Source organism: Phyllostomus discolor, chromosome 2, assembly GCF_004126475.2.
Source record: "Phyllostomus discolor isolate MPI-MPIP mPhyDis1 chromosome 2, mPhyDis1.pri.v3, whole genome shotgun sequence".
NCBI classification, from domain to species: Eukaryota; Metazoa; Chordata; class Mammalia; order Chiroptera; family Phyllostomidae; genus Phyllostomus; species Phyllostomus discolor.
Genome location: NC_040904.2, coordinates 205,685,943 through 205,702,677, shown reverse-complemented (window position 1 = coordinate 205,702,677; position 16,735 = coordinate 205,685,943). Strand labels below are relative to the sequence as shown.

The 16,735-nt window shown below is 53.8% G+C and overlaps 1 protein-coding gene across 3 annotated transcripts in view; it reads right to left on the bottom strand.

Annotated features, from left to right (window-relative positions):
* Positions 1-843: 843 nt before the first annotated feature.
* Positions 844-16,735, bottom strand: part of BTBD11 (BTB domain containing 11) — a 265,818-nt gene continuing 249,926 nt past the window's right edge. For all 3 annotated transcript variants that reach the window (XM_028533013.2, XM_028533014.2, XM_028533015.2), the window contains 5 exons: positions 16,053-16,155; positions 13,525-13,606; positions 9,452-9,520; positions 6,992-7,105; positions 844-3,017 (listed from right to left, as the gene is read on the bottom strand). In XM_028533013.2, coding sequence (XP_028388814.1) covers positions 2,808-3,017; positions 6,992-7,105; positions 9,452-9,520; positions 13,525-13,606; positions 16,053-16,155 — 578 coding nt within the window. In that variant the 3' untranslated portion in view covers positions 844-2,807. The remainder of the gene's footprint in view (positions 3,018-6,991; positions 7,106-9,451; positions 9,521-13,524; positions 13,607-16,052; positions 16,156-16,735) is intronic.

Genomic DNA, 16,735 nt, shown 5'->3' with positions numbered 1-16,735 from the left:
ATCTACTGTATGACCCAGCAATTCCACTTCTGGGTATTTATGTGAAAATAACAAAAATACTAGTTTGCAAAGATCTTTGCCCCGGCTGGTGTGGCTCAGTGGATTGAGTGCCGGCCTGTGAACCGAAGGGTTCCTGGTTCGATTCCCAGTCGGGGCACATGCCTGGGTTGTGGGACAGGTCCCCCGTAGGGGGCATGTGAGGGGGCATGTGGTTACACATTGATGTTCCTCTCTTTCTTTCTCTCTCCCTTCCCCTCTCTCTAAAAATAAATAAATAAAATCTAAAAAAAAGATTTTTTGCACCCCCACGTTCATCGCAGCATTATTCACAATAGCCAAGAGAGAGAAGCTACCCAGGTGTCCACCAACAGATAAATGGACGGAGATGTGAGGTACAGCACACACACAATGGAACATTACACAGCAATAAAAAAAAAAAGAATGAAATCTTGCCATTTGCACCAACATGGATGGACCCGGAAGGTATTGGGCCAAGTGGAATAAGTCAGACAAAGACAAATACCGTGCGGTCTCACTTGTATGTGGGATCTTACAAAATGAAATGAACAAGCAAAAGAAAAGAGACTCACAGAAACTGAGACCAGAAGGGAGGACTTAGGGTTGGGTGAGAGAGGGGAAGGGAAATGTCGTCAAGAACATGGTGATAGGTTACATGGTGATAGACGGTGACTAGAATCAGCAGGATGATCGCACTGCAAGGAGTAAAAACATCGAATCGCTGTCATACACCTGAAACTAATATAATCAGTATAAGAGTATAAACCAACTATGCTTAGACCAAACACATTAAAAAGAGCTCACGTGTCCATACAAGGGATGTGCGGTTTGGGAAAATCATTTCTTTTAATGACAGAGAAAGCACACCAAGCGATAACAGGAGCCCATCAGGAGCTGCCGCCGCACAGGCCAGTGCCCAGGGGCCCTGAACGGACACTGGACAGTCACAGGGAAGTCAGTCTCGGTTACAGGAACATCCACGGGGTGTCTCAGAGGCAGGAGACGGTGATGAGTCACGTACGTGCTGTGTTTCTGTCACTTGGACGCCTCTGCAGTCCTTTTCCTTCCTCACTGGAGGGTAGGGCCGGCCCAAGGAGGTTCTTGAATGACCAGGTGGAAGAGAGGCCTCGTGTATCAGCATCACAGAAGAACCGGGACCGAAGGCGGATGTGGCCTGGGGTCTCCACAGGGTCTCCGTGGGTCACACCCATGAAACAGAGCACAGCATCGGTCCTCCGAACAGCGGCTCAGGGAGCAAGTGGGATGGATGAACAGCAGCTCCTTGGAGATTTAGGGTGTGTGCACAGCTTCCCAAAGGCATGCTAGGGAATAGGTTTATCAACGCAACTTTGCCATCATCCCAGAGGGTACAAGTCATTCTCCTAGTTTTCATTGCATGTATCTACGTCTCAAATGAAAGGACAAGGAAAAAGGCAGCAACTCAAAAATTATTTGGAGCATTGTGGCACATCACCGATCTCTTTTGCTTATACTATATGGCAGAGCAAATGGAACCCTGTCCTTATAAACTTTCATTATAGATACCCCTATACTGTACACTCTCGGAATACAGAAAGAATCCATCCTATCATACAGGCTTCATCTTGAAAAATAATCTAGCATAGTCATATTTTCTGGCTAGTAACAAACTATTAACATCTTCTGAGAATACAGAGGAAACTCCAGGATTACTAGTAAATTCTCTGACACCCCCCCCACCCACGCCCCCATTCAGCATCATCGAGGAACACATTTCTGCAAAAGCATCCCAGGATCATTCATAATTAGGAGAAGAAATGGATATGTTCATTTCACCAAGTGGACTCGCAGCAAGAAGGGATGGAGCATTATTTTTTTTTTATCTTGGCAAAAATGAAGCACAAACCTAACATTTCACAGGTTCGGGCCCATGCAAATGCGTGATTTGTTATGTGGGGCTGCTTTAATGTCACCCCAAAACCACAATGAGCATGCAGGTGGTTTCCAACTACTGAGTTAGAGTAAGTATTGGCAGTGCACCTCTTCTGTGTAACCATGACCACTAAGGCAAGATTATGATTTCACTTTGTCTAGAATATCAGCACTATTTTGTCGGATGCAGGTTTATACAGGGTGGACCTGTGGCTGACTGTCTTTTTTGTTTTTGTTTTTGTTTTTTAAGAAAAAAAAATCTCAAAACACAGATCCCTAAACACGAGTCAGTTGAAAACGAACTGTTACGCTTTTAGAAATATATTTGAAACTACAAGGCTGCCCTGTTTCGGTTGTTTCTTCTTATGAACGTTTTAAAAAGTTCCCCACCCCTAAAAATTTGTCAAATTATCTCTTCGTTATTGGGAATGCGATCCTGGTTGACTCTTGATGAACTGCAGCTACTAAGGTTCTGCACGAGTAATAACGAGTCTCTGCAGTTAGGTTTTCCAGCTGTCGGCCCGGGACCCAAAGAACCTCTAGTTCTCAATCCATCCTTTTGACAGTGGTCCCGGCAATAGATGTGCGGCTTCCCGGGGGTGCTTTCGGATGGGGTTCACTTGGCCGCCCCACGTTGACCTTCATGCTCGGGACCCAGCTGCACTCCGATCTGCAGACCAGTGGAGTGTCCTTCGAGTTTCAACAGGAACTCATGGGAGCCGGATTGGCCCATCCCAGGGAAACTGAGGCAGGCAGTAGAGGCAGCTCCGTGGCCCCGCCTAAAACAGGCGCCCGGTGAAATCGGTGTGTGTGTGTGTGAAGCCAACGCAGCAGGAGAGCTGGAACGTCCCCGGGGAGCACTCCCTGCCCCGGGCGTTTCATACGATGGAGCCTTTGGAAGAGGACAAGTGGATCGACTGAATCCTGATGGCCAACGTCCTCTGTAAGTCCTGGAGCACATCCTGGCCCGTCCCTTCGCCGTTTTTGTCATAGAGGAGCTGCTTAAACGCTTCATTTTCGATGAGGACCATCATGTTTTTGAGGAAGTAGCCTTCACAGTATGCCGAGAGCTCTGTGACTCCAAGGAACTGTGGAGAGTGGAGAAGAAGCAGGAGATGGTTATGTGTCTGAGAGGCCCCTGACAGCTTCCACGGACAGTATGGGAGGGCACCTGTCCTGGCAGATCGACCGTAAGAGTGACCCTGATTCCCCACCCTTTTCTGTATTCACATTCTTGGGACGTGACTTTGCGGCCCCTCTTATCAACGGGCTGGGGATCTCTCGCCACTGCCTGGTCTTGGGACCTGCTCGGGCCAACAGAACACGGCAGAAGTGAGAGCCACCAGCGCTGAGCTAGATTCGGGTGGCGATGTGTACCTCCTAGCTCTCTCTCGGACCCCGCCTCTGCCCGTGTGGGGGGTGAGCGACTACGTGAGACTGAGCGGAGTCAACCCGGCTGCCCCAGCTGAAGCCTCTGACAGTGACAGAGTCCAGCAGGGTCAGCGCAGCCGGCCGTGACTGACCAGCCAGCTGACCTCAGAGGCCAGGCCTGCTGAGACCAGAAGGACCTTTCAGCCTTCCCGTTGCCTCGCATGGAAAATAAGCACTCGCTGCTTTAACCATCGGGGCTTGCGTCTCTTTGTAACACTACGGATCACTGGCCCACGGATGGAGCTGCAGGCACAGTTCTAAGGTCTTTAAAGTATTAACTCATTTAATTCTCATACCAGTCCTATGAGGAAGCACTGCCTACTTACCCAGTGTCTTGAGGGCAGGGGGGATTTTGCTTCCGAGAAGACATTTGGAAAAGCCTGGAGATGTATGTTTTTGGTGGTCACGAATGGGGGGGTGGTGGTGGGGGGGGGTACTACTGGCATCTAATGGGTAGAAGCCAGGAGTGCTGCTAAACACCCACGATGCACAGGGCAGCCCCACAGGGAAGAGTTATGCAGACTGAACCGTTAACAGTGTGGAGGTTGAGAAATGATCAACAGATGTGGTTCCTGATAGACTAAACCCACACGGAGGCACTCTGTCCCCCTGGCTCACCGTGACAAGCCCAAGCAGAGGGCATGGCAGGCGGTACACCCTCAGTAAGTACTTGTTGCATATGTGAATGAATGGTTAACTCTCAGAGTGCTGAAACTAACAGCAAGGATTTATCGAGAGCGTATGATGTGCCGGGCACCTTGTCAGGCATTTCCCACGCATCATGCCCTTTAGTTCTCAAGTTTCCTCGAGGTAGGTACTGTTACCGCCTCCAATGTACAGATGAGGACATGGCGATAACAGAGTAGCTTACAAAAATGCACACAACTTGTTAAGGGCAGAACCCGGAACTGAACCCTGATAATGCAAGCCCTTAAGGTTGTGCTTAGCCCATTAGGATGCTCTGCCTGCAGCCAGATGCCATTCATCGGAGGGCAGGAATTTAACTTCACGCGCATGCCTGGTGCAGGAATTCATGTTTGAGAGCAGAAGCGAGTGTGGATATGTGGGTCGGCCAGCTGCCTTTGGCCCTTCTCCCTAGTGCTGAGGGGGAGAAACCTCGACATGGGAGAGAAGCATCAATCAGTTGCCTCTCGTACATGCCCAGACCAGGGACGGAACCCGCAACCTAGGCATGTGCCCTGAACATCGAACTGGCGACCTTTCACTTTGTGGGACGACACCCAATCAACTGAGCCACACAGGTCAGGGCGCCCTCCTCTGTACTTTTCCAAGCTTGTAGGTCTCTCTGTTGCAATGATCCAGAGGCTCAGAAGTGGGTTGTTACATGCTCCTTGAGATGACACCCTGCTCCTTTATTTAGGTACTGAATCACCCTTCCGAAAGCTCTACTATTCCATCCTTTAGACCAGAGATGCACGTTAAGTTGTTATGGGGTAGAATGCTGAGCTGACGATGAGGCAGTGCCACCAGGGTTATGGTGGAAGGAGCTGGAAGACCTGGATTCCAGCTGGGGCTGGAACCCACCTTTCTGAATATGTGCCCAGGGCTGGGTCACGTGGCCTCTGATTCAGTGGAATGTGATTCCCGGCAGGACTGCGTCGTCCATCAGGCTCAGGGGCAGGTCAGGAAAGGAGCTAAGGGAGCGGGGCTCTGGAATCTGCCTGAGTTCTTATTCCAGGCTTTGCCACTCACCAGCCATCTGCGGCTGGGAAGCTTACGCAATCTCTCTGAGCCTCAGTATTCCTGTCCACAAAATGGGATCATAATAATACCTAACTGGCCATTGTTGAGATTAAATGAGATAATACATGGGAGTATTTAGAACACTGGTTGTAATCAGCACTCCATGTTAGTTGTCACGATAAACGTAAACTATACATTTACATTGAGAGTCAATGTAATACCTGAGAGTAAATGAATTACTCTCATTCTCCATACCTTATCTCCAGGGACCCACATGTACGAGGCCAAGCTGTGGTAAGGAGAGCTGACTCCGTCTACAGAACCTAGCTCAGCTAACTGGCTTGTGCCCTTGAACTCAGTGACATCATGTGCTGATTCCCTGAGCCAACGGCCCAACTGTCTACACTGCTCTCCTTAGTGGGGACGGAGTTGCAGTTCGGGAGAAGAAGAGCTTTGGAGACGGTTGGTAGTGCTGGCTGCATAAGAACCGCACGCTTAGAAACGGTTAACACGTGAGTTTCGTGCTCCATCTGGTTTGCCACAATAAAAACCTCAGCGGTCGCTGTGTGGCCTTCAGCAGGTTACTGCATCTCTCTCTGCCTGCTTCCTTACTCTGACATGGCACTATGGCAGCACCCACTCCACAGGGCTGTGGGGAGGACAGGAGGCGATGGTGCTACCAGGCTGTTAGCACAGGCAGGCGCCTGTGAAGGGGCCGCTGAGTGCTGGCTTCAGACAGAAGGACAGCTCAAAGGCAACCTGATCTGGCGTGGTGAGCAAGGAGAGAATTATTCACGTCAACCGTCACTCTGAAGAGTTGTGAACGTCAGGGGCAAGGGCACTGAGCTCCAGTGATACAAACGTGTTTTGTTTTCATTGAATTCCTGATCTTACTTCATTGTTTCTTCCTAGCAAATTGTAATCTTCCCGCCTCGCCACCCCCGCCATCGTGGTGAGCACAGGAAGCAAAAGGAAGCAGCATCTGGACTCATTAAGCCCCCCAGTCCCAGCGTTCCCACTTGTGAGATGAACTAGATAAAGACCAGGGGTTCCAAAAGTGGGAGTGTGGACTGGCCTTAGCGCTGAAGTCACAACAGTCACCCTGGGAGTCTGTGAAAAATACAGATTCCGGGGCCGCTACAGGCACGCTGCTGTGGCCGCAGGAGGGGGCGGTGCTACACAGACTGAAACTCTCCCCAGTGATTCTGAGCAGGAGTGTCTGATCCCTCTGTCGGTGGCTCTCTCCAGTCCTGACCCCCTGTTCTCAACCTCGCCCGCATCCGAGAACTACCCAGGGAGCTTGGAAAAACACCTTTCCCCGGGCTCCGCCCCCAGAGGCTGACTTAATCGCTCTGTGCTAGGTCCCAGGCACAGGGAGGTTGGGTGAGTGTCCAGGTGAGTCTGCGGGGCAGCCATGCTGGCAACCGCAGTGAGAGAAAAGCAGGTGTCGCTCTTGGGCATGGGCCTCTCGCCAGCGTTTGATTCTGTAGGTCTGGGGCGCAGCCCTATAAGTTATACTTCTAACGAGACCCTTGATCGTGCTGACGGTGCAGGGTTGGAGCCCACACTTTGACCGCATCTGTTTTCAGCACCTTGCTCTTCCAGGTGTAGGTTGGCCAGCAGCACAGGCTGGCCCTGGGGGCTTCTTAGAACCGCAGGGCGCAGGGGGAGGGGCGAGATGGGGTGGGGGGTGGGGCTAAATGAGTGCGATGCGCTTCCCATGCACGTTGGAAGCACAGGGTGGGTTCCTGCTCTCACTGTATTGTAGAGGGGGGATGAAGGGAGCAGGAGGCAGATCTCGGGCGGGGTGTCCGTGGGTCAGCATGCCTGCAGTCGGCTCCCTGCCTGTCTGGGTCTGTCTGCGGAGGAGGCCCCTCGCCCACGCGCCTGCGCGGTGTAAGCTCGGGCAGCCCGAGCGCTTGGTTACCTTGGCGTGGTTGTAAATATCCACGCAGTTGTCCGTGTTGATGCCTTTTGCACAGATAATCTCACAGTGTCGCTGCAGAGCCTCCAGCTGGAAGAATTTGGCGGCAGACACAAGCTAAGAACCATAAAAAAAGAGCCCATTAGAGGTTGGGAGGTGGGAGGAAAGGAAGGGCGGTAATAAAAATCCTCGTGTTCCATAGTGTGGTGTCCTGAGGTGAGGGGACCGGAAATCATGTCGGTGGGTCACTTTAAAGCAGGGAGGTCGCCCTGGAGGAAAGAGACACAGTGATGGACTCTATGGGGGGTGGAGCCGGGGTGGAAGGGAACCAACCTCACATCTATTGTAGCTGACGGTCAAGCAAAATGCCTAAAATGGTTCTGTCCAGCACTGATGAATGACCTTTGTGGGGTGACTCAGGACACGGCCCCTCCACGCCCTCAGGGAACAGGTGGCTGCCTGGCCTGCAGCCACAGGAACGAGAACAGGGTCTGTATCTGGACGTCCCAGCCCTCTCAAGGCCCCTGTGTCTCAAGGCTCCTGTGCTCATCACAAAAGTGTAGACTCTTCACATGCCGCTCCCTCCCTAACCCTGTGAGTGGCGCCAAGGCTGGAGGTGGGGCGAGGTGGCTCCTGCCCCGCCCGCTGCCACCGGGCCCTCCCCCATAACGGAGTAGTAAAGGGCGTGGCCACCTCTCCTGGTTCTCCCCCGGAGGCGGCTTTCGGAACATCACAAACACAAATGCAGCTTCCCCACTTGGAGCTCCTGCGTTACAATAATATTATTCAGCAAGTCGGACATGGACGCGGCCGGCTCCCTCTGTCCATGTAGGTCTCTGCTCAGATATCGCCTCCTGGAGAGAAGCCTGCCAGACCACCTCGTCTCAGGGTGCCTCCCCCCATCACCGCCTGTCCCCCGCCCCTGTCTTTCTTTTCCTCACAGCCCGTCTCACACCAGACATGACATCATGCCTGTCGCCCTCCCCGGAGTCTGGGAGGGCAGGGAGCCCTGTCCGTCTCCATCACTGCTGTACCCGGGCCCTGAGCACCGTGTGGCCGGGGGGAGATGCTCAACAGAGGCACTGAGAGAGCAACAGGCTTGGGGGAGGGGAGAAAGAGCTAAAAGAGGAGTTCCAAGGGGCTGATTTTAGGGAAAGGATGGGGCGGGTGGTGTGTCTGGCTGAGTAAACTGCCTTTTTTTTTTTTTTTGATAAACGCCTTCTGTATTATTTATGCAATCTAAATGTACATTCATTATTTTGATTTAAAAAGAATTTTTAAAGTGTTTACAAAAGAGCCCGTGCTCTCAGACGGCAGGCGGCCTGGTGCTGAGGAAGAGGAGAGGTGCCAGAGGGGCAGAACAGAGAGACTAGGGCAGTAACTTTCGGGGGGGGGGGGCGGAAAGGGGAGTGACCGTGGGAGCTTTCATGGAATAAGAAAAGGATAAAAGGGGCCACACAGTGAGTGCACAGCCCTTATGGCACCCACTGTGTGCTGGGCACTATTCTAAGCACCTGATAGATAGGAACTCTTAAAATCCTAAAAACCCAATGAGGTAGGTACTATCACCCCCATTTTACAGGTGAGAAAACTGAGTCTCAGAGAGGTTCAGTAACTTGTCCCAGCTCACACAGCTCAGAAGAGGCAGAGTCTGGATTTAAACCTGGTCTGTCCCGGGGCCCACGCTTTGACCACTGTGTGAGGTCGCCTCGTGATGTGTCTGATATCTCCGATCAGCCAGGTACCCTAGACTTCAGACACCTCAGTTGGGGAGAGGGGGGTCCTGTCTCTGCTCAGGGTCAGAGTGATTTTGGCTTTTGGATCAAAGCTCCCAGTTTGGAGTAGGAAAACCAGCAAGGGTTCCATGTCTCAGCAGGAGCAGGCGAAACCTTGGCCTTGGACGGAAAAAAGCAGGGACAGACAGGTTCCCTGGCACAGGCTGAACTATCAAGGGCAGATGGGAGTCAGGGAGCAGCCAGCCAAGGGGCTGCGGAGGGAGGGCCGGCCAAGGGCAGTGAAGCCAGGTGAGCTTTGTGACGGCTCTTGGTGTCCGGCCAGGGGCAGCGCTGCGAGCCGCCGAGGGAGGTTTTCAGGTGATACACTTCTCTCACAGACGACCAGGCGGGAGAAGTCACTCAGGGTAGTTCCTGAGGCTGCTGCTGAGCCCCAGCTGTGCCGGAGACTCAGCCCCTGCAGTCCATTTCCTCTACCCCACCCCCCAGAGCAGGTTACAACTCAGTGTCACAGGCAGGGGTTGGGCTAGCGCACTGAGCACTGCAGCCTTCCAGGGAGCGATGAGAAGCCTCCCATTTGGGGGGCCTAAGGCGTCGGGAGGGCCCCAAAGCCTGTATCCAAATGCAAACCCAACGTGGGTCCCCCAGACCTGCCGCTGACGTGTGCCGTGACCTGGGTTGGTGGAGGTGTCCCCCCTGCCCCACCCCGATGACACGGCAGATTCCTTACCTCCATGACCTCGTTGTTTTTAATGAGAAGGGACTCGGGGCCACCGTAGTAGAGATACTGCATGACCAGCTGGAAGAGAGGACACGGTGAGCAAAGCGTCAGCGACACGGACACAGTCCTCTTAAAGCGGCATTAAAATCCATTTCTCCTCCTGGGACCTTTCTTTAATAAAGGCCAAACCATTGACAACAGCCCCGAGAGCCCTTGACAAAGCACTTCTGGGTCCTGTTATCGCAGTCACTCGAGGTTGGGCCGAGGACCGCTCCCCAGTGGAAGCCCCAGGGGTAATGGCATTTAAATGGAGCTGCCCCGCACCACCTCCGCCACCTCCGACTCTGCCTGCACAAGCCTCTTCTGCAAGGGGGGGTGCCACGAGCCGTCATTAGCCTGAACGACCTGGTTATGGAGTTGTTTTTCTTGGCAGCTGTCAACCTGCATGAAGCAGGGATTCAAATGGCGAGCACAGCCTTACGGAGGAGGCCCCGCGCCCAGGTGCAGCCTCAGCTGCGTCTGGCTCCTGCCTGCGTGGGATGTTAAGCAGCCTTGGAGGGAGGGCACTCAAAGCAGCCTCATTAACTAAAATTCTCCTGTCAGCGTGGAAGTGAAGTGAACAGGCCCCTGGGAGCCTCGTTCTGGGTTGGATTCAGCCCGACTTGGCCTATTTCAAGCCACAAATGAGGCTTTTCTTCTTTTATGGGGAAGAAGGCGAGCATGGGGGGAAAAGTCCCCGGGGCCTGCTCCCTGCCCCTTACAGGAGTCCGAGGCTCTTGTGGCCAAGGCGCCTTCCCCAGCCTGAAGCAATTACAGGCCTCACTTCCTCGGACTGTGCTTTCCCACGGCGGTTGCTTGTTCTGTGAATCTGTTGAATCTGCTGAGTCCCTGCTGCAAGACTAGTTCTTCTTTCAGGGACCCCCACCCCGGTTGGTTCCAGGCCTGATGGCGGGAGTGCATGCCGCCTTCTCGAGTGCTCAGAGGGCTGGGGACAGGCCATTTTCCAGCATCTCGCTCAGGCTCCAAACTCTAATGGCTGACTTTTAGGGAAGGCCCCGGTCCCCACAGCAGAGAGGCACTGAAGAGACCTAGGCCTGGGGGGTCAGCCAGGCCTGCGTGGGAACCTCAGCTCCATTGCAATGAGCGGCAGGGGCTTAGGCCAGTCCCTCCACCTCTCTGAGGCCCCGCCCTCTCTGTAAGGTGGGAACGCTCCCTGGAGGGGCAGCTGGAAGGGCTGAATGAGGTGATGGACAGCAGTGGTTCCCAGTGGGGTCCCTGTATCAGCAGCATCGGCATCTCCTGGGTTCTTGTAAGAAATGCAGATCCCCAGGCCATAGCCCAGGCTTACAGAACCAGGAATTCTGGGGGTAGGGCCAGGAATCTGCATTTTGGTGAGTTGTCTGTGTTTTAACAAGCCACCCCCCTGCCCCACTGCCTGCTGGGTATTCTGAAGCCTGCTCAAGTTTGGGAACCACTGTAACTCAGGGCACTGGTGGTCCCTCTTGGCTGCACACTGGGATGATGGGGGGGGGGAAGGGCAGACTTCAAAATGCTGATGCCTGGGTCCCAGCCCAGTTCCAATCTAACTGATCTGATTCGTGGCCTGGTCCCTGGGCACTGCAAAGCTCCCCAGGTGATTCTAACACGCAGCCGGGGTGGAGAACCACAGGCTTGAAGCCTCGTACACAGTAAGCGCTCAAGAAACGGGAGCTGTTCTTAGCATTGTTGCCATTTAGGAAGAGAATTCCAGAACCAGGTACTTAGGCTCTGGCACGAGACAGGCTGGTTTGAATCCTGGCTCTGTCACTAACCAGTACTAAGACCAGGGGGGTCCCACATCAGTTATGTTCTTTGGGCCTCCGTGGTCTTCTCTCTCAAGCTGGCGAGAATAATCCAGACGACCACGTGCGAGCAGAGGCCAGGGCCTCAGCGGCAGTCGGGGCTGCACTACGGCCTCTTCACCGCTCTCCCCACCCCTAACCCCAGAGCGGAGCCGCAGTTTCATGGGAACGTTGAAACCCAACAGCTGCCGCTGTTCCAGAAAGGGCTGTGGCCACTTTCAGTAGAAACTGTGGTGAGGGGCTGGGAAAAGGAGAAACAGGCCCCCGTATGTATGGGGGTGCACCCACTGCCCAGCCCCACCTTGGGGCTCCAGCCTCTTCTCTGCTACCCCCCACCCCAGTGGGATGGCTCTGCCAGGCTGGCCTTGGCCTCGGCCTCTTTCATCTGTTCCCCAGTGCTTGATGCAAAGCAGCCCATTCACCAGGGACTTATGCTTGGCAGGGAGGTGGTTTATCGGTTACGCCTTAGGAAACAACAACCAACTTAGTAACTGCCACGACGAGCCAGATGCCAAGCCGAACGTTTTCTCATGCTGTCCTGCCCACTCATCTCTGCAAGAACCCCTCGCCGGAGGGGTGATGATGACTAACTTGTTAAAAATGGGGAGAGGGGGCTCAGAGAAGAGAGTGCCTTGTCTATGATTATTTGGGGTGAATCCCTTATTTTGAGGTTTTAGCATAGTCAAAGGAGCACATCTCTAATGGTGGAATTGTGGATGTTAGGGGCTGGCATGAGGGCTTGGTGTCTCTCCCTGGCAGCCCGCTGAATGAACGGCAGGATCTGGGGGACCAGGGTCAATGGTGGAGGGAAGAACCAGCATCTGGCCTGCCTTCTCTCCACTGGCTCAGCCTATGCAGTGCCAATGTGTCTTTTCTGTCTCCGACACCCCTGGAAGACGCAGCCGATGGGCTGATCATCACTTTCCCTCAAACGTACCACAGGTCCTTCCACTTCTGCGCCTTTGTTCACGTTTATGCTGCTCCTGCCCCCGGAACCCTGTCTCCCGCCAGCTGGATGAGGAAACTGATGCTCAGGGAGGATGGGTCACTCGAGGGACACTGAGTTTAAACAGGGGGAGGAGCCTGTGTGAACAGGAGTGTAGCCCTCAGATCCCGGAATGTGGCTCTAGCCCGCAGTGTCCACATCGGGACCCCTGCCCCGTGACCCTGGTCACGGCTAGCCTGGCCTCCCGCTTGTCTCTCAGGCTCATCAACCGTCTTAGCATGTGAGTGTTACCCACTTGTTTCCTCTTTCCAGGGCTGTCCTTCCAGAAGTGGAGGAACGGGAGGAAACAAGCCCTGCTCAGAAGGTGGCACATATGGTCCCCAGGACCCCCACGGGGGCTTACTGACCCCGGCTGGGGGGAGGACAGCATGGAGGGACCCCAGGCTCCCCTGGGTGGCAGGAAGCTGCCCATAGGTTTCATGCCCTGGGTGAGCCTCGGAGCCCTATTTGGGCTGCAAAGTTGATGCAGGGGCCAGGGGTGGAGGGCTTCTATGGGCTGCAGGAATGTCCTTATGATTCAGGCATGAAGGAGGGGAGGGGAAGAGGAGAGGGCTGCAGTGCCCCTGCAGAGATGCCACATAAACCAGGACCCATGGCTGATGGTGCCGACTTCCCCGCATGGGAAAGAGACAGGGTAATGTCATCCGACCTCTGACAATGGCCCCTTCCTTTCCTGTGTACCTTTGGTTCCGATCAACATTAAGAAGACACTGGATCCCCTGAAGTCCACTGACTCCTGTTCACACTGGGCTGAACTACGGTCCTGGGACGTTACCTGTCCCCCCTCCCCTGGCGCCTTTCTGAAGCTCGAAGCCTTGCTACGGCTCGCCAACTTCCCAGGCTTCAATATTTCCGCTGACACCTCAGCCAGGAAGCCACCCCAGTCTCCCTGGTCAGAGAGCTGTTTCCCACAGCACGGTGGCTCCCTGCCGCACACCCCACATTCCACTGTCATTAAGAAATTATTTAGAGTTACCCAGTCTGGACTGGGAGTCCCCAGGAGACGACTTCCCTTTACCCTGTGTCCCCAGGGCCCAGCACAGTGTCAGGCACGTAGTAGGTGCACAAGTAGCAGCATAGGGATGAATGGATGTTAAAGGGCAGCATGAGGAGGGGCCCGGGGGGCAGGAGACGGATGATTTGTCGCAGGGGCTGAGCCACAGGCCGAGGACCAGAGGGAATCACCTGGGCCCTGCGCCCGCCGCCTGGTGCTCCAGGCCACAGCGGGGGCTCACCTGGAAGATGGGGTACTTCACGTAGCCGATCTCTATGCAGTTGCCGTCGTTTGTCGGTTTGCTGGACAGGAGTGCTTTGAACCTGAACGAGAACACAAAAAGAAAAAGACTCACGAACACACTCTCAGCTGGCGAGAAACTCACTCTTTTATCCCCCTAACTCTGACACATAGCAATGACATATCCACAGATAGTTTTTTTTCTAAAGATTTTTGTTTATTTATTTTAGAGAGGGGGAGGGAGAAAGAGAGGGAGAGGAACACTGATGTGTGAGGGATACTTGGATCAGTTGCCTCTTGCACACCCCCACCTGGGGACCTGGTCCACAACCCAGGCATGTGCCCTGACTGGGAACTGAACCGGTGACCTTTTGGTTCACAGGCCAGCACCCAATCCACTGAGCCACATCAGCTAGGGATTCACAGATTCCTTAACCTAAGCCTCTCCCTCCGTGGATGATACCATAATCTAATTTAAAGTTCAAGCTCAACTTTATTTATTTATTTATTTATTTCTAAAAGATTTTATTTATTTATTTTAGAGAGGGAAGGGAGGGAGAGAGAGAGAGAGAGAAACATCAATGTGTGGTTGCTGGGGGCCGTGGCCTGCAACCCAGGCATGTGCCCTGACTGGGAATTGAACCTGCGACACTTTGGTTCATAGCCCAAGCTCAATCCACTGAGCTACACCAGCCGGGGCTAAGCTCAACTTTAAAGAACAGTGTTACTTCTCAAACAGGTGATTAGGGAAGAATGGAGGCCTCGGAAAACCCCCTCTGTCTCGCAGGGCCCACCACAAAGGCTGCCTCCTTCGGGGAGTCTTCTCTGAGCTCAGGCTTCATGGCCCTCTGCCGTCCGTGGAGCTCTCCCGCCCTGTCCTGCCCTGCCCTGCCCTGCACAGCCGCTGCTCCCGCAGGGCAGGGACTCCCGCCCTTTCTGCTTCTGCCGCATCCTCGGAACCAGTGCCCGTGGGATGCATTGTAGGCATTTACTCAAGACCCGACGGCTCCCTGAGCATCTCTCTCTGGTGACCTTCTGTCTGGGGTTTCGATGCACTTTCCTGCCCTCGACTAAACTGTATGCTCCTTATTCCTTATTTAGGAATAAGCTCAATTTTTTTTTTAAATTAAACTTTTAGCTTTGAAGTACTTAGAGGTGTAGAGAAGAGCTGCAAAGACAGTACAGAGTTCCTGTCCACCCTTCGCCCAGTTCCCCCTGATGTTAACATGCTACACGGGCAGCCAAGTGCCACTGTGGAAACTAAAATGAACATGGGCACGGTATCGGTCCCGTTCTTCTGCAGTGTCACAGCTGAGAACCGGGCAAGGGACGGCATCTTCTCCTTGTGCTGGCAAAGCAGACGTGTAGGGTTTGTGTCTGGTTTTTGGGGAGCACTGTGGATACCAGGAGGCTGTCAGGACCCAGGGCATGCTGGCCAGACACAGTCCCCAGGAGACGTCCTGGACGGAAGTGGACTCCTCACTCCCTGCTCACCGCCTCCTCCTCCCTTGGGCATCACTCTCTCCTCTGCCCAGCTTCGCCGATCCTGTTCGGGTCCTTGGACCGCGTGGTTCCACATGGTCAGCCCCAGCTCATCTCAAACCGAGAGGAGGAGGAGGGGAGCTGTGGCAGGGCTGCAGGAGGGGGTTACACAGTTGGGCACTCCATAGCCAGGGAAGACTAAGTTTCAGGACCTGTGTATTTTGGTGGCTTATGCCAGAGTCCCCTAGCGTTTGGAGAACAGGCCTTTCAAGGCTGCAGGTGTGGTTTCAGGCTGTGCACTCACTGCCTGAGGCACCTGGCTGAGGGAGCGAAACCCTAACCCTCGCTCTGCTGAGCTCTGCCCCACACGTGCTCTGCCTGCCCAGGGCTCCAGGCGCCCAAGCCACACAGAGGAGCTGCTGTTTACGCTGGTGGCCGCCCTGTATTCCTTCTCTTTAATGGCACGTGAAAAAAACACATAACATAAAAATTTACCATCTTCACCGTCTGTAAGTGTGCGGTGATGTTAAGTATACTCACACTGTGGTGCAGCCCGTCTCTGGAAGGTACCATGTGCCCTCCGTGCCCTTCAAGCTAACTCTTCCATCCCCCTCCTCCCGGCCCCTGGCGACCACTGTTCTGCTTTCTATGAATCTGACTGGTCTAGTACTGCATGTAGATGGAATCGTCCAGTATTTGCTTTCTTGTGACTGGCTTATTTCACTCTGTCTAATGTCCCCAAGGTTCATCCGTGGCGTAGCATGTGCCAGGATCACCTTCCTTTTCCAGGCTCAATCACACATGTATACATTGACTGTATCTACCCATGCATCCACTGATGGACCCCTGGGTTGCTTCTGCCTCCTGGCTGCTGCAGATAATGTTGCTCTGAACACGGTGCACAAATGCCCTGGGCTCTCCATTCCTCGATTCTGTGCAGGTTATCTGCCAGTCCAGTGGAGACATCGGCAAAAGTGAACCTCAGAGTTGAGTCATAGCAACAGCCACTCTCGGGATTCCCCTGCTGTCCACACTGACGGCACGTACCTTGGAGAGGCTGTAAATAACAGTACTTTGTGAGCGTAAAATGGTCTTCCTTCTACCAGAAAGGTGACGTCAGACATTTCCTTGTTGTTGAGGAAGTGAGGATCTGGAAGAGAAGAGGGGGAGGAAGGTGGTGTCAGTGGAGAGAAGGGTGAGGTTTGGATTCCGGGGATAAGACATTCATGGGTGAGATGGTGACCACACGGGAGTCAGAATCAATCAGCGGGACACTGAAATCACTGAAATTCAGTTTTTCGTAGAAAAATCTTCACAGCTTATTTGCAATTAAAAGTAGCATTTCCACCCTGGCTGGTGTGGCTCAGTGGACTGGGCACCAGCCTGCGAACCCAAAGATCGCTGGTTCAATTCCCAGTCAGGGCACATGCCTGGGTTGCAGGCCAGGTCCCCGGTTGGGGGCGTGTGAGAGGCAACCAATCAATGTATCTCTTGCCCATCGATGTTTCTCTCCCTCTCTTTCTCCTTCTGTTTCCATCTCTCTAAAGTAAATAAGTAAAAAGAAAAGCGGCACTTCCCCAGAGAAGGCTGGCCCGCACACATGAAATGCAAACACCGGCCCACCTTGCCTCTAAGAATGTCGTTCCCCCTCATTTCCTGCCTCTTCCTGGTGTTCCTGCATGGGCCGAGGAGAGCTGCCCCCTTGCCACTGCATTCCGGGTGACTCCAAA